This window comes from Phoca vitulina, unplaced genomic scaffold (genome assembly GCF_004348235.1).
Source record: "Phoca vitulina isolate PV1807 unplaced genomic scaffold, GSC_HSeal_1.0 scaffold14, whole genome shotgun sequence".
NCBI classification, from domain to species: domain Eukaryota; kingdom Metazoa; phylum Chordata; class Mammalia; order Carnivora; family Phocidae; genus Phoca; species Phoca vitulina.
In genome coordinates this window covers 714,246-740,227 of record NW_022589717.1, presented here as the reverse complement: position 1 = coordinate 740,227, position 25,982 = coordinate 714,246, and the positions used below count along the sequence as shown (strand labels likewise).

Here is a 25,982-nt window from a genome sequence, read left to right as displayed (position 1 = left end):
GGGGGAATGGGAGAGGGAGAAGCAGGCTTCCCGCTGAGCAGGGAGCCCAATGCGGGGCTCGATCCCAGGACCCCGGGATCATGACCTGAGCCGAAGGCAGCCGCTTAACGACTGAGCCACCCAGGCGGCCCCAGTTTGGCTATTGTTAATAAGGGTGCTGTAAATATTGGGTTGCCTGTGCCCCTTTGAATGTAGAAAACCCAAAAGACTCTGCTTATTTTTATTACTTAATAAATCTGTCCAGTTTTGAAAGAGAGGTTTTAAAATCTCTCACTTTTAGTTCTTCATGCATATATAATACACATATGTATTATATATATAACACATATATATATTTTTTGGTGAAAAGTTGGCTAATTTTTTAATTATTTTGATAAAATATACCTAAATTTTGATAAAATAGCCTAAAACTGGCCATTTTAACCATTTTCTGTTGGAATATAACTAACATACAATGTTATCTTAGTTTTAGGTATACAACAGATTGATTCAACAACTCTGTACATTACTCAGTACTCATCACAATAAGTGTAGTCACTGTCAGTCACCATATAACATTATTACAATATTATTGACTGTATTCCCCATGCTGTCTTTTTTATCTTCATGACTTATTTTATAACTGAAAGTTTGGACATATTTAGTATTGTTATACTTCTGTTTTCTCACTCTTACATCTTCTTCATAAATATGTTTTTTATTACTATATAATGTTCTGCCTTATTTTGTTTAGTGCATTCAGCAATTAACTTAATTCTTGTCTGATATTGACACTATTGCCTTTCTTTGTATCTCTGTGTCTACTCATTTAAATTCACTTTTTATCATTTTCTTTTATATTTTATAATCATATAGCTAGATTATATTTCTTAATGCAGTATTACAGTCTCTTATTTAATAAGAGAATTTACCTCCTTCGTATTTAGCGTAATGGCTGCAATAGCTAATTTCATTCTTGTCATCTTTCTTTATGCTTATTACTTATTTTATATGGTAACTTATTTTTAAATTTTTCTTATTTTGCTGTCTGTTCAAGTCACTGTTCATTCTTTTCTCCCCTCTGATTACTTTGTTAGTTCTACTCTTTTTCTTTAGTGATTTGCTTACTCTTTCCCTCTTTCACAGTCAGATGGATATGATTTCTTTATCTGATAGCTAGAGCTCACCTATTTTTCCCACAAAAACACACAGTTTCTTCTATAAGATGTTTCATTTCCCTCTTCCCTCTTCTCCTTCCCTTCCCTGCTGCCACCCCATGCTGTGCAACTTTGGGGTGCTTTTGCCTTCCTGCTGTCCTTCCCCAGCAATCCTTAAGTTCCCATGAAATGGTGTGTTACTTAATAGAATTTCTTTTAAAAGTATATCTTTGTTGTTTCAAGAGTTGTTAGTTACCCTATATAGTCTACACACCCTATTAATTGTCATTAATTTTGTGTGTATGTACGCCAGCTATTCATTTTATTTTGCCATCTTCTTTCCTTTGTTCTGGTTCATTTGTTTAGTTAGAGACTTTTTGTGATTCTTTTTCTCACCATCATGTGGATAATATTCTCTCTGAATCTGGGTATATCATCAAGTAGCTCTCCTTCCACCCGACTGTAAAGGACTTCCTGGCTGGGTAAGTGATTTTCAGGTTAGTCTATTTCTCTTTCAGCTCATTCTCTAAAAATATTTAGTTGGGAAATCATGGTGTCCCCCCCCAAAAAAAAGTGTGTGTGTGTGTGTGTGTGTGTGTGTGTGTGTGTGTGTATTTGAGTACTCTACTTGAATCTCTTTAAATTCTCTTATGCAGTTGAGGAATTCCTTTTAATTAGAGTATTCTGTCTCCTGCAGAAGTTCCATTTTACAGAGTGTGGTTCTCATTTTTCTTCCTGATCTTTCTCTCTCAGGCAGCTGGGCCCCTTTGTATAGGCCGTCTGCCTTGGTTGTTTTAGTGAAGCCCAAGACCAGGTGTTAGAAAACCCTCTGTGGTGTCAGTCCTTCCTTATAGGCAGAGGGGTCCGTATCGCCATGAGCCTGCACTGGCAGAGAGGCAGTCAATTCCCTGTTCCTCAGCTGTGTCATCTCCTTGTACTTTCCTGGACTGCAAGCATGGAAAAGACTGTGGGCTGTGGCCCCCTCCCCCATCTCTGACTTTCAAAATTTTCTCTGCATTCCCTAATTTCCAGTCCTCAGTGATGGCTCTTCTGCTAGTTTCCAGTTTTTACTGAGTCCACTGGAGAAAATGCCTCAAGCCAGTTCTTTGCCACAACCTAACGCTTCACTTACGTTTGGTTGGCTATACACGCTAGTAGCAGCTGTTTTGCTCAAGAGAAGCAAGTAGCTTAGGGTTGGAGTTACCAGGATAGTGCTCTATGCAGGTCACCATATACCCAGAATCTCTTCTTCCTCACAATTCTGCATTTCCCATTTCAGGTTTATTTTATAAGGGACTCATTTGATAAAGAATGATTCTGTTATGTCTTGGGTACTAGTGCATTTCTTTTCCTTGACATTTGCTCTATCAGCTGAGTGTGATAGAGACAGCTACAGTAATCTAAACCTTGGGGATTAGGTTCTCCCTATAACAAGAAGTTGGCATGTAGGTATCTACTGCTATCAGTTCAGTGGCTTAAGATTTTGGGGTGGTTGTCTTTGCATTCTCTTGGCCTCCAGATGGCTGCTTTAGCTCCAGCTATCATGCTTTTATTCTGGGTGGGAAGAAAGGTAGTAACCAAGGCCCTAGGGTATACTTGCCAGCTGACTTAGGCCTCCTGTTAAGAGACTTTGTGGTAGGTTCATATAATGATTTCTGCTTGGATGTTGTTAGCTCTCTTCCCTATTTAAGTGGGAAGCTGGTAAATGTAGTTCTTCTACCTACATACATTAGTGCCCTCAACAAGTTCAGCATTCTAGTACTAAGGAGTATGGATATAGCTAGCCGATTTGTCTCTGCCCCTACAGTCATAGTAGGGAAGAAAGATTGGATATTTTTCATACTGAACTTCTTAGAAACGCACTTTGTTGAAGGCCTAATTGTACTGGAGAGCAGCACATGCATAGTAGTTTAACATTGAAATATAATTATGTTCTAAGTGGGACCCTAGACTCCTTCTGTGAAAAATTATCATTATTTCACATATGAATAATTCAACTGCAGACTGATTCACTTTAATATAATTTATTTCATTTATATGTATATATTTTTTTATTTGCTCAGCCAGCTCAAAGTAAATTACAGATATTATGACAATTTTTTCCCTCAATACTTCTGTATGAGGACATTCTCCTAAATAGCCATAATATCATTTTCACATCCAACAAAAGTAACAGTAATTTCCTAACGTCTTCTAATTCTAGCCCATATTCAAATTACTCCAATTGCCTCCAGAATGTTTTTATAGCTGTTTGGCTTTTGAACCAGGATCAAATCAGGGACCACCTATTACATTTGGTTATGTCTGTCAAACCTCTTAACTGTCTCCCTTTTTCTGTTCCTCTTTTTAATAACAGTGACTTTCTGAGATCAGGCTAATTGTAGAGTATCTCACAATCTGGCTTTATATGATTGTTTTCCCAGGGCTTTATTTAATGTGTTTTTCTATCTTCTGTATTTCTTCAAATCTGGAAGTTAGGTATAGATTGTTTTACTCTTTTTCTTAATGCAATGACATTGTATATTAAACACTTCTCCCTACCCTCAGGATACTTTTTACATTGCAATAAATAGTGCAGTTTTAGCAGTAGGCATCACAGGAAGAATCCACCTCCCTCTCCTATGTGTTTTATCGGTGTGCTCTCTTCCTAGGTAGCATGGATCTCCCCAGGTGCTGGGTGAGAGACAGGACAAGGGGGAAGAGGTCCGCGCATGTTCGCTTGCCCTTTCACCTCTGGAGGTGCCTGGAGAGTTCAGCAAACACCCCTCTCACGTGCCTATGACCGACACTGGGGAATGAAGGGCTAGAATGGTTTACCTCAGACTGCATTATAGCAGGGGGTATATAATGTCTGGTTTTCCCACTGTTAGTAATGCCAACACTGGGGTAACGTAATTTTTCCATTTAAAGGGACCTTATGCTTAAACCAGTAATCTGTGAGCTGATACTGTATGAATATCTATTTCACTATCAACCTTTTTACCTAATGGTCTTAGCATCCATTGATGACCCTTGCCTGAATCAGTTACATTTTTAGGGATTTCAAAATGGTGATTTCATTCAAATAAATAGTGCTTCTTTATTTATAAATTAGCATTCCTCTGTAAAGAAGAGCCTTCCCTCTATTTGTTTTTATCTGGTTCTCATGAACTAGGGTATTATTGAAAAGGTAGGGTAAAATGTTAGTTCCTTCCCTCTACTAATTTTTTTTTAAAGATTTTATTTATTTACTTGAGAGAGAGAACATGGGAGTGTGAAGGGGCTGAGGGAGAAGGAGAAGCAGGCTCCCCACTGAGCTGGGAACCCAACATGGGACTCCATCCGAGGGCCCTGGGATTATGCCCTGAGCCAAAGGCAGACGCTCAACCCACAGAGCCACCCATGTGCCCCTTTCCCTCTATTAATTTTAACAAATTGTTACCCTCCAATGATGGCAAATGAGGTTTAATTTTTTTTCTATTTCTCGATCATTAAGAATCTGTTTATGTGTTAATGTGTTTCAATCAGTTACTGTTTTGTTCTCGTTGATTCTCAAATTGTTTTAATTTGGCCTGTGGAAGCTCTTTCTAATAGAATTTAAGAGCTGGAAGGAATCTTAGAAATCAAGTACTCCAAATCCCTAAGTTTTATAGGTGAGGAAACTAAAGCACAGAAGTTGGTGACATCCTAATGTGTCACAGCTAATCAGTGGCGGAGCAGGGATTAGGATCCAGATCTCTCGAAGCCTCAGCTAGTGCTTTTCCCACTGTTCTAAGAGAGATACCTGCTGTAAATCTTGCTTTCAACTTCTTACTAATATTAAGCAAAATGAGAGAAAATGGCCCATGTTTGTAATCATACATTTTTTGTTTATTAAAATTTATTGTCTAGTCCGGTGGGTGTCATATTTAATAGATTCATTATTTGCTTTGTTTAGAAACAGCAAAGAAGCACCATTGTAGGCTGGGTATTGGGCCAGTCTGAGAGGTGAGTTTGCCTTGAACAGTTTGCTGTCTACAGGTTGAATTTGTCTTGCAGTCACACTTTGACCTGCAGAGTTTTGAAAATTAGGAATTCATTGCCAACATAGAAAAGTAGTGATTTCGTGTACACATTTGAGTTGTCAGCTTCTCTAAAATACTTGCCGATATCTAGCAACGTTAGGTTCCCATTGTGATATAGCAACATTCAGTTGCAGTAGAAGAGCTTAAGTGGGCCTGCCCTTCCAGCTTGCCTCCCAGTCCCTTCCTAATGTGTCCTTTACATGTTCGTTGTTGGATGACAAATGTGCTGCTTTCCTGCCTGACCCTGTAAGCATTTGAGATAGTGACCCCTTGATGTGAAGAATTCTAGGAAAATTCTTGCAATGAAGGTAACATCAATAATGTAGGCACACACGAACTGCAAGAAAATAGTACAACTGACAGTTTTCCTGCTGCTAATAGGAAATCTTCAGCAGCTTAATCACAGAGAGTAAAACCAATATGTCAGCCAAAAAATTTTGAAATTTTCAAGAAGATTGTTTGAAATAGTGGTTTTCTTCCTGTCATTAGTTGTAAACTTCACCTTAGTGTTAATTATGCAAATGCATATCTATATATAATTTTTATTATAATGAATCATATGAAAAATTTTCATTTTGTAGGTTGAAAATGGTCAAATATTGGTAATTTCATATGGTTCAACTAAAAAACAGTAATTACATATACTGGGTTGTGTACCCCAAATCTTCCTTTCACAGGTATGGTACCCAAGCAGGTTTGAAGCTCACTGAGGTAGAAGAGGCTTACTCTTAAGTTAGAATTCCCATGGGAAATGGTTAGTGAATAAAGCAGAATTTGCAATAAAATTACAATTAGAAGAAAGTGCTATTTGTGTAGTAGAAACAAGGACGAACAAGGAATTAGAGAAAGGGTGGATAGTGGGTGGTAGGATCCTTAGGGGAAAGCTTCAGAGTGAGAATGGGTCCAGTGAGTACAAAATCTTCATCTAAAGTCAAATACAAATTGTTTTAATTATCGCACTGTTTCATACCATAAGTGCTAAGGATAATTATAAGAGTTGGCTGTTTACATTTTTATAACCTTGCAGCTACAGAAACTCAAGTTTAGTTGATCAGATCATGCTAGTATGCTCACTGGCATACTTATAAATTTGCCTTCTCTTTGTATGTTTTTATGTCAATGTTTTTCAAACTGGATGGCAAGCCATTAATGAGTTGTGAAATTGACTTACTGGATCAGAGCTAGTATTTTTTAAAAAGTGAAGTGAAAGTGTATAAAATATATGAGTGTGTTGTACAGAGTGAGGGTAGTATTGTTTCAAGAAATTTCTATTTTAGTTTTAAATGTGTGTTTCTATGTGTACATGTGAATATGCCAAGTTGAGATGCAAAATGTATTTTTTACTGTGGGTTGAAGAAAAAAGTTGAAAGCCATATTATTCTAATTTGGTATTTTGAGTTTATGATAGAGTGCTTGTTCACTATTAATAGTGAGGCTTTAAAATCAGAGTCCTGATTCTTATTTTGAATTTTCAAATCTGTAATTCTTTAATAATCTTGCTAGACATGCAACCAAATAGTCTTTTAACTGATTCAGTGCATTTATTTGGGTTTCCATCCCTCTTCTTCAGTCCTTTGAACACTGCCGAATTGATTGATTCATTTTTCCCCCCTCCCAATTTGTACTGCAGAGAGAAACTGACTGCCATGGGTAGATCAGTAGCCTTGGAAAGTGTGTACTTACATTATTACCTTCTGCAATGATTGATAAACACTAAATATGTGGCTAAGTGGAGTGAAAAGGTGAACTACGTGCATTAATACCAAATCCTCAAATTTATTACCAAAACACACCTTATTTTTTGGTCTGTCTTCCAGATTGGGCTTTAGCAACAGTCCGTCAGTTTTTTCATTCAGTTCAACAGTCCATGTATTGAGTGACTACTGTGAGCAAGGCATGGCCCACATAGTTGCTAAAGGTTATAGTCAATGGAAAGTGAGAAGAAAGGGGTGAGCTGCCTGGGCACTGGGTCATACAGTTGTTGTGAGGGTTTTGAGTGGTGGCATAGTGAAGCAGACAGTGCCTGAGCAGAATAAACCACAGGTTCCTAAGCTCTTCTCAGATCTTTGCTAGGTGGTTGACCTTAATCAAGCAAGTTATTTAAACTGTTTGATTCTCCGTGTCCTGCAGTGTTAAATGGGGAAATTCTCACATAGGGTTATTTGGAGTGTGACACATATTAATTCCCCTCCCCTCTTCTTTCATTTCTTTTTTTTTAAGATTTTATTTATTTATTTGTTTGTTTGTTTATTTGGAGAGAGAGAGAGCGAGAGTGTGTGCGAGCGTGTGTGCGTGCCTGCACCAGCAGGTGTGTGTGCATGGGGGGGCTGATGGAAGAGGGGTGGGGGGGAGGAGCAGAGAGGGGAGGGAGAGGGAGAGGGGCAAAGGGAGGGGTAAAGAATCTCAAGCTGACTCCACCTGAGTGCAGAGCCTGACACAGGGCTCTGTCTCAGGACCCTGAGATCCTGACGTGAGCCTACATGGAGAATCGGATGCTTAACCGACTGAGCCCCCCGGGCGCCCCACTTTTTGAATTTCTTTTTTTTTTTTTTTTTTTTTTTTTAAAGATTTTATTTATTTATTTGACAGAGACAGAGACAGCGAGAGAGGGAACACAAGCAGGGGGAGTGGGAGAGGGAGAAGCAGGCTTCCCGCAGAGCAGGGAGCCCGATGCGGGGCTCGATCCCAGGACCCTGGGATCATGACCGGAGCCGAAGGCAGACGCTTAACGACTGAGCCACCCAGGCGCCCCAGCCACCCAGGCGCCCCTTGAATTTCTTATACAGCTTTTCTTAACTGCCATTAAATACTGGTAAGGTCCCATGTTGAGGTGAAAAATGATTACTTTTTAAGGAAAGCATTTTAGGGGCCGTTGTAGCTGCCTGAGAAGTGATGCCCAGTGCCTAGTTTTGGCATGAAGTGGCTAGTGAGGCAGGGAAGGATGGAAGAAGCAGAGCTGGCTTCCAGCCTATGAAATTTGCTTGCTAAACTGAATCAATAACTCTATGTTACTATAAATAGCAGTCTTCCTGTTTCTTTGGTGTGCTTGTGCCTGGGTTATTTAGGATTATAATCTTGATTTGAGGAATCTCTGTAGGTATTTTTTTGTCCCTAAATTATCTTTAAAGAATAGGTCTTCTGGGCGCTGCCATTTTTTGCAGCTTTCCAGGACCTCTTCTCTTTATTTGTAAAATGAGGGGCTGGGTTAGTTAGCTGCAATTCCTTTAAGCTTTAACATGTTACTATTTCCAGGAGTTGGGTTTTCTGTTGTTCATTAAGTAATTTATATCCCTCAAAACATTGCTTTTGTTGGTGGCTGTTTTTCCCTCCAACAGTGTTTATCAGAGTTCCCCTGGAGGTTTTGTTGGAGTTTTCTTCCTCTTAGGAAAGGAAGGGTTCCGCTGAAGACTAGGCACAGGCGGGTTTGGAGGACTCTCACAAAGGCACACATGGCTCTGTGTCCTCTCTGCATCCCTTTTACAGATGCTCTGGCTGGACAAACCCAACCTAGCTCCCTGGCTCTCGAGTCTCTGCTTTGGTTGCCTTAGTTGAGAAAACAATGTCTCCTACCCTGGAACCCACCTCACAAGTAACTGCAGGGGCCAGCCACAGGTGCTTCTCACCTGGGAACTTGTCAAAACGCAGCTCCCCACTCCCCACTCCCAGCGATTCTGATTTTAATAAGCCCAGGATTCTGAATTTGAAACAAGTGTCCTTGTTGATTCTCATGCCAGGTTGGCTCTAAAGCCTGCACTTTGAGAACCTCTGGTTTACAGTATGCTGCCTTGGCTGTTGGAAAGATTGGCAGGGGAATTTAAACTTTATTTATGAACAGTCTTCCTCTGAGAATGGCAAGCCTACTTCTTTCTTGTTCATAATTGGGATGAATTTATGATTTTTATGGAAACCAGGTGATTTTCTGCCTGGTGGGCTTGTCTCTCAAGTCAGACAAAACTCAGTGCTTGTCATTTTAAGACCACTTGCCAGAGGCCTTGTCAGAATTTGAATGTTACGCAATTTAACCCTTTTATGTTGGCTCCTGTATGGTGGATTCAGGCTCTTAAGCTAAAAACAGATTAAGTTGGATTTTAAATATGTAAATATTTTGTGTTGTGTAAATTAGTTAATACTTTAAATGTGTCTCACTCGTAGGGCATGAAGGTTTGGAGAAAAAAAATTTCCGGGAAAGAAATAAGTTTATTTTAGTAACTTGATTATTGAACTAACGCCTTTTCAATGTAATCATCACTACTCAGGGTGAAAAGTTTGGACCCTTCGCTGGAGAGAAGAGAATGCCTGAAGACTTGGATGAAAATATGGATTACAGGTTGATGTGGGAGGTGAGGATGTCATTGTTATTTTAAATATTTAATGTTTTTCTTTATACTATTTAGTGCATTTACAAGGCTAAGTTAGTACGTATTGATTCCAGTTGACTATTTAAACACTGGAATGTTTCAGTTTTAAGGGACCTGAGTAGCTTGAAAGTATAGCATTAAAAAATATACTGTTGAAATATCTTACTAGACAATTCTTCTAGAACTCAGAAGTTTATAGTTCATCGTTGAAAAAGGAGTTTTCCATGCATAAGGATGTTTGGATTTTAAAATAAGCGTGTTCTTGTACTGGATTAAGAATTCAATTTCTGTAAATGAAATTATACTTTTCCTTTAACTTTTATTTCCCAGTTGTAGTTCTGATTTCTTAGAAACAGTTCTGAGCTCCTTGTTGGAACGAAAAATACCACTTTAAAATGTACCTCACCTATATTTCAAGAACTGTGACTTTGTAGACAGTCTTTTGCAATCTGAAATTTCCCTAATGCAGGGATCTGTATATGCAAATGTACATCTGTATGAGAATTTTCATCCTAGTTTATGCCAAGTATATTTGTTGCTGAGGGAGAGAAATAGAGAAGTAAAGGTATAGAGATTGTTGAAGCAAAGACTTGGAAAAAACTCAGTTCCAAGAATTGTATTTGGTGGGTTCCATGAGTAGGGTGGGAGCTGAGCTCTGTGTAGGTGGGGCTGAGAGAGGTAGGATCAGTAAATCAGGAAGTGGTAGAATAAAGGGGTAGAGAGTTACACATAAAAAGTCTCTGAATGTGTATTTATCAGTTCGAGTCTGCAGAGCAACAGAACCAATAGGATGGAGATATATATATTTTTTCCAAAGAATTGGCTACATGATTGTTGGGGTGGCAAGTTGGAATCTGTAGGGCAGGCTTACAGGCTGGAAACTCAGATAGGAGTTGACATCGCAGTCTTGAGGCAGAACATCTCTGGCAGGCCTCAGTTGGCAGTTAAGGCCTTTGACTGAGGATGAGGGCCGGCCATATGCAGTATTGGCCTCAATCTCCTTTACGTACAGTCAGCTGACTGTAGGTGTTAACCATATCTGTAGAATACCTTCACAGCGACACTTAGGGTAATATTTGATAAATACCTGGTTACTATAGCTTAGCCAGCTTGACATAGAAAGCCATCATAGTGTATTATCTGCAAACAAAATACATTTTTAATCATCATCCATATTGCTGAAACTGCTGGTGGTAGGGAACGGTGTTTGAGGAAGGATTCTTGAAAGGTTTCTACAGTGCGGGTGATGGAAAATGGAAATTCATAACATAGTCCTCACTGGAAGTGGAAAATGTTATTGATTTGCCTAATTTAACGTGCTGTTTTAGTTGTTTATTTTATGAATGTAAACATATTTTCAGTGGCTTTCACTATTTTTCTGTAAGGTCTTAATTTTCTCAGCAGTTATTTATTTACTTATTTTTTACCGTGAAGGTTTTCAGAAATCAAACATCTATGTGACAAATAAAAAGATAACCTGAATAAGTCACAAATACACAAATACCAATTATTTAAGAGGTTGTTAATGGCTTTTGATATTTGTTCTGAAAATTTTAGTGTGGTGGGTTAATGTTTTGCCCAGCTGGTTATGAGGCATTGTGAAACAGATAATGATTGTAATTTTTATTAAAGAAAGGCTTGCCTATAGAAAACGTAAGCAGGCTGTTTCTGAACTGTTCTGTAGCTGACATGCAGCAGCGGATCGTCTAGTTTTATATGCCCTATTCCCATGGGCCTTTAATGTCTTTACATTAGTACTTGTTTTCACACACCCCTACCCCCTGTCCTCTCACTCCACGGCCCAAAGAACTATTGATTTTATGTGTTGTAGGTTCAGGTAATGTTACATCCACTTAGCGATTGCTATTCTCTATTTTATTTTACTTCTTATTTACTATCCGGGTTTTGAATAAGTAATATTCTTATTACTTAAAAAAATACTTTTTATGTAACTCAGAAGAGTATTGATGAAGAGTCTCCCCTTGATGAGCCTGCTCTTTTCACTTAAGACCTTTGATCCTTTTAACCCCTTAGTTCACATGTCCTTCTACCCCTTCCTCTAGTTCTTCTTCCTCATAGTAGTCTGGTTTTCAGTTCGGATTGTCAGCCAGTCTTTTCTCTGCTGTGCTGTCTGGGGGGGCAGTGCAGGACAGGGGAACACCTCTCTCAGTGGTTTGCCTTTGGGGGGGGGACGTTTAAAAAACAATCAACACCTTTTGAATTCCAAAAGTTTGCTGCCTGCTAGCTTTAATACTGTTACTTATTAAGTTAACTGAATGAGCTGCTTCCCAGCCTTGAGTTATACTAGTGAAGTCCACTTTTGTTATTTTGCTTTGAAGGTTCCAGACTCAGAAGGAGCAGAGAGAAAGGAGAAAGACTCCTTCTGCAGTCTTCCCCTCATGGAGCCCTTTGAGTCCTCTCCGAGGGAGGTAGTGAGCTGCCCCTCTCCGGTGGGTACTTTGGGACTGGTTATTTAAGTCATTTCTAATTTGGCCCATAGCTACAAATTTAACCCCCTGCAGTTCTCAGATAGGTTGTCCTTCTCAAGCCAATAGTTAACTTAGTCTATGTGTGATTATGGAACATGAACCAGATCCTTAGGACAGTCTGGAAAATGGTGTCATGTGAGAGAGCATGTGGCATAGCTCTTCCTCAGTCTCTATTTGCACTTTGTTTATGGCCAACAGTTCTGGTGGACAGGGCCAGGAACCCCTAGGTGGCCATTTCATGCCAAAGAACTTGGAGGCACCAGTTAGGAATGAGCCTACTGGTGTGTGTGAGGCCCTGTGAATTTGGGACAGGATATAAAGGGATCTAATGGGATCAATTGATACTGTCTGCTGTGACCTTCTCTCCCTCCAGAGGTACAGGTTGGAAATTTGTTGATGCCCACTGCTTCAGAGAATTCACCAGCACCTCAGCCTTTTTCTGTGTGGGCCGCCAGAATTTGAGATTCAGGTCTGAAGAGATTAGTCTCATCTGTCCTTCAGGCTTGTTGGTATCCTCAGATTTTTGCTTTTCTTTTGGAATTCAGCTCATTGGTAGAAGATTCCTTTATTTCTTGGGCCTGAGGCCAATCATAAAGCTTGAGGTTGGAACCAGTGTCTGATTGTAAATACTTCCCATGGATAATCTAGTGGCATGAGCCCAGTTGTCTGTATTGTATTCTCTTCTGCAGAACAGTCTTTTTGTCTGCTTTTTCCCAGGTCGTTTGGAGCTTGAGGTATATTTCCCTCCAGTCTGTACCTGCTCAAACTTGCTCTAAAACCAAAATCCATTCATGTACTGTGGCTAAAACTCTCAATCGTCCTTTGTTTTTAAATCTCCATGAGCTTGTTTTTCTATAATACTTTCTTCAGTATTTCAAGGCACAGTTCAAATTCCTCCCGTCTAGGCTCTGGGTCTTTATGCTTCCTGCACATACATACCTGTAAGTTTTGGCACCTATAGAATACAACACAGATTGTACTTCTTCCTCGCCCAGCCTATTATGCAGGTATTCCAAAGTGGCTGCTGGTGTCTGCTTGAATCCTCCAAACAGCTCTACTCTGTTTGCAGTGGGTCTTCCCTTCCTTTTCCAAGACATCCTTTTACATCACCTGTAAGAAGTTTTTGTCTAGAAACTGGTCTGGTAAGTTGTCAAAACTTGGTATCATCCTGACATTTCCAGTGGAGTCATTCATTCCTAAACTTTGCATCTATTGTGAGATCACAAAGGTCTCAATCCCATCCCTCTCTCTCTCCTGCTCATGCTGGGTCCATGTTCCTCTCCATCTTTGAATAGTTCAGCAGGTGTAGTTGGGTATTTGGTGGTGTGATCTGATGCAGATTGAGCAGAATACCATGCTACAATTTAGTAATACTGGATGGGCCTCTGTGGACAAAATGTTCTTGCTGTCAGCTAGTTAAGAACTCACATGCAGAATCCCAAAGAACCAGGTAAAACCTGGAGAGTCAAGTGAAATATCTAAATTCTGAGTGATGTTTTTACAGGAAAAATAAAATCTCTCTTACTTAGATACACGTTGATTTCTTGCTATTAAACCTTAGAAGAAAAGTATCTATAACTTGGTAGAAAAGTAATTTCTGTACATTAAGAAGAAAACAACACAAGACTTAAACTTTGCTTTTTAAAAAACCCATGCTGTTACTCTTAAGGAGCTTGTGGTCTTGTAAGGATTCCAGAACTAACACATTGTAGGGTGCATAAAGTATGATGAGAGAAATCAACTTTACCTGTATGATTGTAACGTAATGGCATTTAAAAAATCTTACATTTGTTTACTTTTTAAAATCTATTGCCTTGAGGATTGATGAGCAAAAACTACATTTTTTTTTTTACATCTGAGGCTAGTGGAATTACCAGGGCTGTTAGTCATTACATTCTGCTAGGTACCTTTATATTAAAAAATGCAAAATATCAAATAATCATAGTTTTATTTATTTTTGTCAGCAGAAAAGATTCTGTACCTCTGTGTAAATAACATGCTTTCAAAAATACAGCTAGAGAAATATGATTACAAGATTTGTAGGTGTTTGTAAGAATTGTTAATCTCCTACAGTTATAGTAAATTATTATTTCAAAATAAATGTGCATAGCAGGTGAACTGGGGCCCCTTCTGTGTTGGTCTTTAAATATGGTTTGTTTTGGGGAACTTCTTTCCTAACCCCCAGGCCTTACACATTGGTGATGTTTCCTAATTAATAACCCTTCTCTCTATCTCTCTTTGGTTTTAACCAAGGAAGAATAGATAGGAGCCAGTTGAAGATTAAAATATCTACCTCATTAATAAGCATACAGTAACCTCTAAGTTCATGGCTCCAGAAGAGCTGGATTGGAGAATATGACTGGGGCCCACAGTCAGAGTGGGGACTTTATACTCTGCTTCTTAAATCTTGGAACATGTTGATGATGAAGAGGTTGAGGATAAAGGGGGGGGATGAAAATGGTGATGATGTAGAAGAAGGAGAAAGGCTAACTAGGAAGACAGGAAGATATATATGGGTTAACAGAATACTAATAGATTCCAACTTTCCTTTTATTTCTTAAAATTTTATGTTTTCTGGGAGCAAGTTACCATCTCCTATTTTTTCCTTTTGTGTTCAGTTGCTTTGTTTTAATGAGATTTCTTTATGTTTTTCTTCTCTTTATGATATGACTCTCTACTTATTTTATGGGAGACTATTTTGAGCAAAATATAATGGGAAAAAATGTCTATCCATTTCTGATCCAAGTTACTTGTTATCCATTTTTGTCTCAAAAATCTGAATGTACTGGTGTGGAAATAACATATCACCAAGCACTGTGAGAAAGAAGAAAATTTTCTCCCTTTGCTCTGCTGGAATCTAGAGAGTGTTCATCCTCATGCTTAAAATCCTTGACTTCTAGTTCTTTCTCCAAAGGGCTAGGAGAGTACACTATGTCTCTATATAAATATGGACATTTAGCATTATCATCTTATACAAGCACTTTGCTAAATAAAAAATCTAATGAAATGGAATTCTATTAAACAGGGAAAGGATGGGTTTGAGATGTTTGGGTATTTTAGTGTTAAAAAGAGAGGAGAGAGAATGGGCAGATGCAAATTTGAAAAAATAATGGCATTGAGTGGGTATTTAGACATGACTTGTCCTTGGGCATGCCTAATTAAAGTTTAACATGATACCTTTAAAATAAAATTTTCTTCTAATGGTGACTTGAGTTCTGCCACTTGATGAGGAGTCATCCAAATTGTGTAAGATTTTTTTAGAATTGACACTTTCTGTTGTAATTTTGCTCCTGTTTATTTTTAAATTGTGTTTTTCTTTCATGGAGAAAGAAAGAAAATAGCTCTAAATCTTAAAAGTATGTATAAGTTTCTTTGTTACAGTGAAACTAAATGTTTATATAAAGGATTTGATGGTTTTTCCTTAGAACAGATAAGTTTAAGACCTTCCAAATTTGATTTGCTTAATAAGTACTTTTGCTTTCCAAATTTGATTTGCTTAATAAGTAGTTTTGTCAAAAAAATTAAAGGCAAATAAAGATGTATTCAGATAAGCAAAACCCAACAGACCTATACCAAAGAAATGCTAGAGTAAAGGTAGCTCTTCTGGGAGAAAGAAAATGAGTTCTGATGGAAACATGGAAATGCAGAATAGAGTGAATAGCAACAGAAGGAAAATATATGGATGGATAAATATAAATGTTGGTAGTACTAAACAATTATAGTAATGTTTTATGGGTTTAAAAATATGAATAATTTATATAATGATAAGAATAATTGGAAAGGCAGGAGGGAAACAAAGGGAATTTAAGAGTTCCAAAGTTTTAGCATCATCAAGGAGATTTAACTAAATTTTCTAAAATAATAGTAAAAGATTGTTTAACTAACAAGTTAATTAAAGGAAAAAATTGGATAATAAAAGAATTTTCTTAATGGAAAATCAGGCAAGAAGTGAGAAAAAAGAAACAACTGGGTCATATAGAAAGTAAATACTAATATGGTAGCTATCAATCCAACTAGATCAATAATTATATTAAATTTAAATGGGCTAAATATTTCAATTAAAAGGCTATTATTAATGGATTGAATGCAAAAACCAACCTGATGTTCCTTAACGACAATTTTAAAATATGAAGACAGAGAATGCCTGGAAATAAAAGCATGAATAAAGATATATCAGATGTAACTTCACCAGTATTTGACAAGTAGACTTTAAGGAAGTGAACATTACTAGAAATGAAGAGGGTCAGTACACTAGAAGATATATATATTTCAAATGTGAAAGCAAAAACTGAAAGAACTAGCAATAGACATAGACAAACACAATCCTAATGGAAGACTTAAACACATCCTACTCAACTGCTCAGAGAATAAGCAGGAAGATAAAACTGGAAAGGATAGAGAAATAATCTGATCAATGTAATTATTAGACATGCCCTAACTGAGATATGTAGAATACTACCCAGTGATGGTTGATCAAATGCGTATGGAACGTTTACCACAATTAACCATACGCATAAAGCATAAGTAAATAGATTTCAAAAGATGCAATCCCATTAAAAATCCTAGCAAGTTTTGTTTGGTTGGTTGTTTTGGTGGAAACTGATTGTAAAATTGATGTGAAAATCTAAAGGGATATGAATTAACCAAAGCAGCCTTGAAGTGAAAGATCAAAACTGGAGAACTTACACTATCGGATATCAAGACTTAATATAAAGGCATTCTAATTTAATACTGTAATATTGGCACAAGGATAAGACAAATAGACACTGTTTTTGAAAAAGATGTCATCAATATGGTGGGGAAGGGATGGAATTTTCAATAACAGCGAGGGGTCAAAATGATATCCTTATGGAAAAAGAGTATTTAGACCCCTAATTCACATTGTATATGCAAAATCAATTTAATATGATTATAAATGTAAACATGTCAGGGGAAAACAATCAACCTTTGGAAGAAAATGTAGGAGAATGCCCTTATGATCTTAGGGTAGGTGGAGGTTTCTTAAATTAACAATAAACACTGTAAAGGGAAAAATGATACATTGGATAACAGTAAAATTAAGAACTGTTCATCAGAACATACAATAAAGAGAATGAAAAAACACATCACAAAGGGGGAGACATTTGTAATGCATATGTCTGAAAAAATATTTGTATCCTGACTATATTAAGAACTACAATTTGATAAAAAAAAATTAAAAGAAAAACAGGCAAACACTTGAACAGACACTTCACACAATAAGATATCCATATGGCCAATAAACATGAAGTGATGGTCAGCTTCGTTAGTCATCTGGGAAATGCAATCCAAAAGCATAATGAGATGCCATGATATATTCACCAGAATGCCTAAAATTAAAAAGATAGATAATGTCAAATATTTGCAAGGATTATCTGAAACTCATTTACACTGATGCTGGGTTTTTTAAATCAATACAGTCACTTTGGAAAACTATTTAGTGGTATGTACTAGAGCTGAATATGATACAATGTGGCCATTCCATTAGGCGTATTCCCAGTAGAAATATGTTCATATATTTACTAGAAGCCGTGTACAAGAATTTTCCTAGCAGCATGATGAGAAGTTGTCCCAAACTGGAAATAACCCAAATATCCACCTATAAGTAAATGGCCAAATGCAGTGTAGTATATTATTAAGCTTTGTGTTATAACTGTTCTTTACAACATGGGTGAATCTCAAACACATAACATGGTGAAAGAAGCTGGAGACAAAGAGTCTGCAGGATTTTGTTTATAAAATTTCAAAAACAGGTAAGGCTAATTTATGAAATTATAAATCAAGATTGCTGTTACCTCATTGTGAGGATAGTGACTTGGGAGCGGGGACCTGGAAAGTCTTCTGGGTGCTGTTTCTTGATCTGTCTGCTAGTTATATTGGTGTGTTTACTTTGGGAGATTCATAGATCTATACACTTAACGTTTCTGCATTTTTTTTGGTAATTATGTTACATTTCAACAAAAAGCTTACTTTAAAAAATAGAATAGAACAGTGAACTAAAATGCCCAGCTCATGAATTTCTACTTTCTCTCTCGACCAGAGCTGTTAGGTTGTGCTGAGACCTAAACATTGAGAGCACAGCCATATGAATACCTGGATCAAGAGCCCAGGGAGGAGCAGAGATGTCAATAAATTTGGGCTGTTCCAAGACCAGAAACAAAGCCAGTGTGGCTAGTGGTTAGTGCATGAGGGGCCAGATGTAGGGCACTGGGTTAGAGGTTAGAGAGGTACTTATAGGTCAGATCACAAGGTTTATTCCAGCAGCTAAAGGATTGGATCAAGAGAATGATACCCTCTTCATGCCCTGAGAAGAACACTGTGTCTTCTGGGTGGAGAACAGGCTCCTGGAGGGAGGTGAGAGTGGAGCAGGTACACTTGGTCTGCTACTATAGTCCAGGAATGATTTGCTGGAGGCATGGACTTGGGCCTTAGCAGTGGAGTTGGTGAGAGGTGGTGGGCTTCCGGGTGTATGTTGTTGGAGGTAACTAACACCGATAAGGCTCGCTGATTGATTGTGTGTTGAAAGGGAGGAATTCAGAATGACTTTTAAGTTTTATCCTGAACCATGTGGGTGGAAGGTGGCGATGGGTGTGAGATAAGGCATGCGGCGAGTGAGAGTGGAGGGGGTGGGGGATGGGTGGATTACTACACTGTAAACTTTGGAAGACCCGGCATTGTCCTATTGATCTGTACCCCTTAGGGTCTTAGCACAGATCTAGGTCATAAATATAATTGAATAAAAGTTAAAAGTCATTTAATAGTATTGAATAAATCATTCATATTCCATAAGTATTTTTTATTGAGGTATAATTGATATATAACTTTATACTAGATTGAGGTGTATAACATAATGATTTGATATTTGTATAGACTGCAAAATGTTTACCACAGTAAGTCTAGTTAACATCGATATTCAGTAAATATATTGAATAAATGTATACACTATTTTTACCATTGGCATTCTTAGAAAATATGTAATTTAAAGGTTAAAAAAGAAGAAACTTCTTGATTCCCCTGGTATTTTACTGTGTTGGGTTTGCCTACTTTGTAGACATCTTTTATTTATCGCTGTTGAGAAGATGGTGATTTGACTAAAATATGGTTTTTAAAGGAGCTGATTGGTTGGACATGAAACTGGACATTCTGTTTAGATGTTTTTTTCGTTCTTTGCAGTTATTTTGTGAATACAGCTGTTCTGATGTTTGGGAACTTGATTCAGCCCCAGCTTTCCAATGTGTTTCAGTTTTTGGGAAAAATGTTTTCAATCTTAAAATCTTTTATTTTTCTTTAATGTTTATGGAAGTCCTTTTAGGTGTTTGGAACAAAGAAGTCTCTTTACCAAATGTTTTTCTTTTGCAGACGATAACATTTTGTTTTAGGTTCCAAATGGAACCACTTAGTGTAGACATTAGTGGGAGGATACCGCCTAGGAAGCCTTGTAGAATGCTGGGAATCCTAAAACAAATGCCATAGTGCATCCCTCCTGACACTAGTCCTCTAATAAGGGATAAAGCAAAGCAATTGAATGTTACATGTCTTCTGGAAATTCTACTTCTGGAAGTTTGTTTTGTGGTTGTCCTTTGTCTGCCCTTCACAAGGTGGCTCCCACCTGAGCTTGGCAACCAACTTATGGCCATTCAGCCAAACCTGAGGTGTAATTAGAACAATGTTGGGAATCTAGGCAGAGTAGTTTGGTTAAACAAACAAAACAAAACAAAAAACAAAAACAACTCAATCTGTATTGTTGGAGTATTTTCGCCATATTTGTGATTCTGATCAACTTAGAGCACCACAGAAATTTTATCAAATAGATACATTTGGCTACAAACAACGGCAACTCCAACTTATTTGAATAATGAGGACATTTCCTTAAATGAGAGGAAATTCAATAATTAAACAGGCTTCAGGGCTGGTTGATTAATTAGCTTACTGATGTTACCCAAGTTCTCTCCACCTCTTGGCTCTCTGCTTTGCTGACCTTGGTAGTGGCTTAATTCTCAAGCTGATGGCAGGTACCAAGCACATTTCAGACAGGTAGTGTCCATAAGGAGCAAGAACACATTTTCAGGAATCCTCTTCCTAATATGTCACATATCCATTCTTAAAATGGCAAAAATGGGATTGCTCTTACCCAGTCAGACATAACCTGGAGCTGGTATAGGTCAGCTTCATAGGTGAGGGTGGGCATTGGAACAAGTTTATTTAGTGCTCTTTAGGGGAGGAGGGTGGACAGAATGTATACTCCCCATGAGAGTGACGTTATTGGTTCATACAGCAACTCTGTCTCAATGCTTACTCTGTTCCAGATGATATATTAGGCAGTGGGTTTACCAAGAGATACAAAAAATACCTGGCAGAGAAGGTAAAGCTTGATATCTGGTAAGGAGTGCAGTATGTATATTTTCCATTATTTCTATATTCTCCAAATGTTTTGATGAGAAAGCACCCTTGATTAAAGTCTTTGGTTATCAGGACTTTAAAGTCTTTGGTAATCAGGTTAAAAGAATAATTCTAGAGTTTGAGGCAAGTATTTCAAGTAGAAAGTATAAAGGAAGGGAGGGAAAGTGTAAATGAAGAGAGATGCATGTATCAACCAGATTATTATATTTTCAAAACATTTATTTTTCATTACACAAGTCACATGTGACTACATGATGTAAAAAATTAGAGCAATATACATGAAGTTAAAGTCCCACATTTTCTTTTTTCTGTGTATCTTCTCTTGTAAATCATTTTGTGTGCATTTCCATACATATGTAATACCAGTAGGAATTACATGAATTTTTTATGTCTGTCTTATTTCAACATATGCAATAACAATATTGCACATCTGAGATGTGATTACTGAGAAAGCCTTGTCTCCTTCACTGACAGTTTACACATAAATATAGGAGGCATTCGTGAATGTTTTTATAGCAGCTTTATTGAGATATAATTCACATACCATAAAATTCACCATTTAAAATATACAATCCAGTAGTTTAAAGTATGTTTATAGAATGTGGAGTCATCAGCACTATTTGATTTTAGAATATTTTCATTACCCCAAAAAGAAACCCTGTACCTATTAGCAATCATTTTTAATATTTTATGTACCCATCAGTGTCTTGTGTAAACTTACATTTTAAAGAGCCATATTTCTCTAAATAATTTTCTGAACATTTTAAGTCCTTATAGTGAATGTTCCATGAACTTCTTAGGACTAGTTTCAGGGAAAATATTTCAGATCCTTAGAAAGATCTCTGAGCAATGAATATATGCATTTTTGGAAGTAGAACCGTTAGCAGTCCTGGGAGTTTTATTGGGAATTGGTGTATGTTTTGGTATTTATTGCATAAATAAAAATAAAGAAATTTCATGAAATTAGTGGTAATCATATTTCCTGTATTTTTAGATTTCTAGCTGCATAATAGAACAAAAAGACAGTTAGCAAAATAAGAGAAAATCACCTTTAAGAAAGTACAGTGTTGTGGCATTAGGGGAACTGATATTTGTTACCTCCTAACCCTGTAATAGCTAATAATTCTCTTTTCTTTATACTGAGAGCCAAAAAAATGAGGGCCAAGGGGGACAACCTGAGTAATGTACTTACATTAAAATCTCTTAAAAGCTTTTAAAAGATCTTCTAAGATGACACTTTAAAAGCACCGTATTTAACCTTAAGTGTGTAGACCTCCACTGTCCAGTATGATAGCAACTGGCTACATGGCTGGGGCTGTGAGCACTTGATATCTGGCTAGTATGACGATAAACTGAATTTTTAATTTTATTTACTTTTAAATAATTAAAATTTAACTTATAAAACTAAAGCAGTGTAAAATATTTTTCACTTAAATGCTGCTTTATTTTTTGGTAAGACTATATTTTACTTTTCTGCTGCATGATGTGAGATATCATTATACTGTGGGTGTGTGTCAGGCATGTGCATTATTTTTTAATATTTTATAGAAATATATCACCAGTTTTTTTGGTGTCAGCAGAATAATTCAAATGGTTTTCTGAAGATAAATCAAATGATTTTTTTTCTACACACCCATGCAACATTGTAATGTGTTTATTTGAATATTTTATGTGAACAGCATGAGTTACTTTTGAAATTGGTAACTTCATAGAAATATTTGTTATACATTATATGGTGTATGTATTTTATATGTATTTATAGACGTTACAATGTTTGTTTTAATACTATATCATTACATTAGCTTTCTAGTGTAAAAACAAAGTACGGAAAAATATTTAAGCATATGAAGTATATAACTTATGCAGACTTGAGTGGGGATGCAGAAACTAGAACAAGAAAAGATGGAATGAGAATGGAAGAAGATATGCCACAAATTTCACAATAAAGACAATTTTATTTTCTGTGATTGAGTAAAAAAAAGCTATTTTCTTGTAAATAAAAGAAACAAATTAGTAAAGATGACTATATGAAGAAATATTTTCAGCAAATACAGAATGAATTTGATGACAAGTGTCTTCCCAATATTAAAAAAAGAATTTATGAAATTGTTTGCCAGAAATCAGAATTAAATGTATAGTAAAAAAATATGTTTGATTTCAACAGTATCTGAGAGTGTAATTTTGGCCACCTTGGTTCTCACTCTAAGGAAAAAAGAGAACATTTTCAGTTGGAGAGATTATAGGAGAAATTATTTCAGTTGTCAAATTTTTTTGGAAAATTACAAGGAAAAGCCTAAAAGTGAACGATCAAATAATTGCCTGTAGAATACATGGCCATTCTGACAATAAAGATCAAAGTGAGCCAAAGTTTGAAAAATTGCACATATTTTTCTTTGGTTTTAGATGAGTCATGTGACATGAGATTCTACCCAGTTAATGCTTTCCACATAGTTTGTTTCAGAGGATTTCCAAATTTACAAAGAACTATCAGTACATGGCCTAAATAAATGAACTTGGGGTGTAGACTTAAAAAAGTGGCTTTTCATGGAAGATGGTACTTCAGGTATGGTAGATCAAAATATCAAGATTTATGGAGTTTTTTTAAAAGAAAGATGAATGTTTCCCATATGATCTAATCCTACTATATGATACATATTGAAAATATTTGCATTCAGTTTTCTGAAGTAGACTCTCTGAAAAGTATTATGGATTCAGTTATTAAATTCATTCATTTATGTGCAAATGATTTTAATCATTGCCAGTTTGGAATTATTAAAAAACAGTAGAAGACAATGAATTTAATGATTTTGTGCTCTTTGCCAGTATTCAATGGTTGAGTTATGGACGAGTTTACAAAGATGACTGTACTACTAACTCTTGAAAAAAGAAGACTTGACAAATACTCAATAATCAAAGACAAAGAACAATTTCATTGTGATTTACGTTTTCTCACCAATATCACACTGCATGTAAGTGAGCTAAATTTGAAGCTTCAAGGAAAAGAAAAGCATTTTATAACCTAGCTGGTTGTTGAAATTGAAAATTTCAGTAATACAAATCAATAACAATGTCTTTATATGTCTTAAAAATGAATAAATATACAGATGATTGTAATTATAATATGCAGTGTCAAGTAAAGTTGCTGCAAAAAACTACAAGAACGATTTGATGAATGTTAATAACAATAAATTTAGGCTTTTCCATTTATACAGTCTCTCTGAATTCAGTTTTATGAATACTTTTTCGATATAAAAGCTAATTAATTTACATAATCAGTTTTGAAACTGATGTGCATTTTCTTCAAAGTCAAATCAATTCTTATAATTCTTATAATTCTTATAATTCTTATAAAAATGTGGAACCAGTTTTGTCAATATAGATATGCACATATAATTTCATTATTGGGAAAATTATAAGTATCTTTGGAACAACTTTGTGAACCTTTTTTAAATTATAAATTTTATGAAATCTAAACTGAGATTAAGTATTTCTGATTTAAAAGATAGCATACAAATTGATAGGTGGTGTGCTGTAAGTGTAAAATACATCCAGATTTCAAAGAGTTTGAATGAAAAAGGATGTAAAATGTCTTATTAATAACTTTTATGTTGATTACATGTTAAAATGATAATATTGTGAAATGTTAGTTTAAATAATATTTATATTATTACAATTAATCTTTTATTGTTGTTCAATGTGACTACTATTAAAATTGCTTATGTGGCTTATAGTATATGTCTGTTGGATAGTACTGGTGTAGACCATATCAGGATTAACCTGAGCTCCTCCTTGGGGCTTAGCTCATGGCAGAATTGGATAGCAGCATAGGTCATATTTATGGAGACAGTTAGCTTTAATATTTTAGTTTGTGTATCCTTTACTTTAGGATATACATTTGGCACTTGATCTTAGCTTTGGCTTATTTCTTTTTCTATTTTGTGTATATTTTTTAAATTAATAGACCTTATTTTTTAGGGAAGTTTTAGATTACAGCAAAATTGTCAGGAAGGTACAGAGAGTTCCCATGTAGTCTCCCCTGCCCTGCCACACAACAGAGTTTCCTTTATTATTTACATTTTGCATTAGTGTGGTTCATCTGTTACAATTGATGAGCCAATATTGATACATTATTACTGAGCTCTGTAGTTTACATTTGACTTCTTTGTGTTGTACATTCTATAAGTGTTCTGACAAAGATTTATATCTTTGTATTTTACATTCTTTGTGTTTTGACAAATGTATAATGACGTGTCCACCATTACAGTGTCATATAGAATAGTGGCACTGCCTTAAAAATCTTCTGTGTTCTGCTTATTCATCCATCTGTTCCTTCCCTCAGTCATAATAGTTTTACTGTCTCCAGAGTTTTGCTTTTTCCAGAATGTCTTACAGTTGGAATCATATGGTCTGTAGCCTATTCAGACTGGCTTCCTTCATTTAATAATGTGAATTTTAAGCTTCCTTCATGTCTTTTTGTGGCTTGATAGCTCTTTTATTTTTATCACTGAGTAGTATTCCATTGTATAGATGTACCACAGTTTATCCATTTACCTCCTGAAGGACAGGTTGCTTCCAAATTTTGGCAATTATGAATAAAGTTGCTATAAATATTTGTGTGCAGATTTTTGTGTGGACATAAATTTTTGACTCATTTGAGTAAACACCTGGTAGCATGACTCCTGATTGTATAATGAAAATGTTTAGTTTTTTTAAAAGCTTCCAAACTGTTTTCTAAAGTAGCTGTACCATTTTGCATTGCTATCAGCAATGAATGAGAGTTCTTGTTGCTCCACATCTTCCCAGCATTTGATATTGTCTGTTTTGGATTTTGGCCAATTCTAATAGATATGTAGTGGTATCTCATTGTTGTCTTAATTTGCAATTCCCTAATGACTTATGATGTTGAACATTTTTTCATATGCTTATTTGCAAATTGTACATCATCTTAAGTAGGACATCTATTGAATCTTTTGCTCATTTTGTTTTCTTATTGTTAGAGTTTTAAGAATTCTTTGTATCTCTTATATGCCAGCAAAGAATTTCTCCCAGTCTGTAGTTTATCTTTTAATTTTCTTCATAGTATCTTTTTAGAACAGAAGTTTTTTAATTTTAATGAAGTTTAAATTCTCAGCTTTTCCTTTCATGGATTGATGCTTTCAGTATTGTATCTAAGAAAGCCATCACCAAACCCGGCGTCACCTGAGATCATAACCTGAGCCGAAGGCAGATGCATAACCAACTGAGCCACCCCGGTGCCCTGCAGATTGCTTTTTAATCAAGAAGTGACTTTAATGAATTTGTTTCTTATGGAGTCATAGGTACAGTAAAGTACAGAGATAAAGTTCTATAGAAGTTAGCTAGTCAAAAATTGTGTTGCTTTTGTTGAAAAAAAAAATTGTACTACTTTATGGAATGTTTAGTTACCATTATAGGAATTATAAATAATAATAATATAATATAATATGATTTAATATAACACAATAATATAAATATAATTATTATAAATAAGTAATATTTGAGATTTCAAATTTACCTGGG

At 36.2% G+C, this 25,982-nt stretch overlaps 1 protein-coding gene across 1 annotated transcript in view; it reads left to right on the top strand.

The window, feature by feature from the left end:
• Positions 1-25,982, top strand: part of PRDM5 (PR/SET domain 5) — a 189,700-nt gene that overhangs the window by 8,460 nt on the left and 155,258 nt on the right. Inside the window, exon 2 of the mRNA XM_032412752.1 lies at positions 9,436-9,519. Coding sequence (XP_032268643.1) covers positions 9,436-9,519 — 84 coding nt within the window. The remainder of the gene's footprint in view (positions 1-9,435; positions 9,520-25,982) is intronic.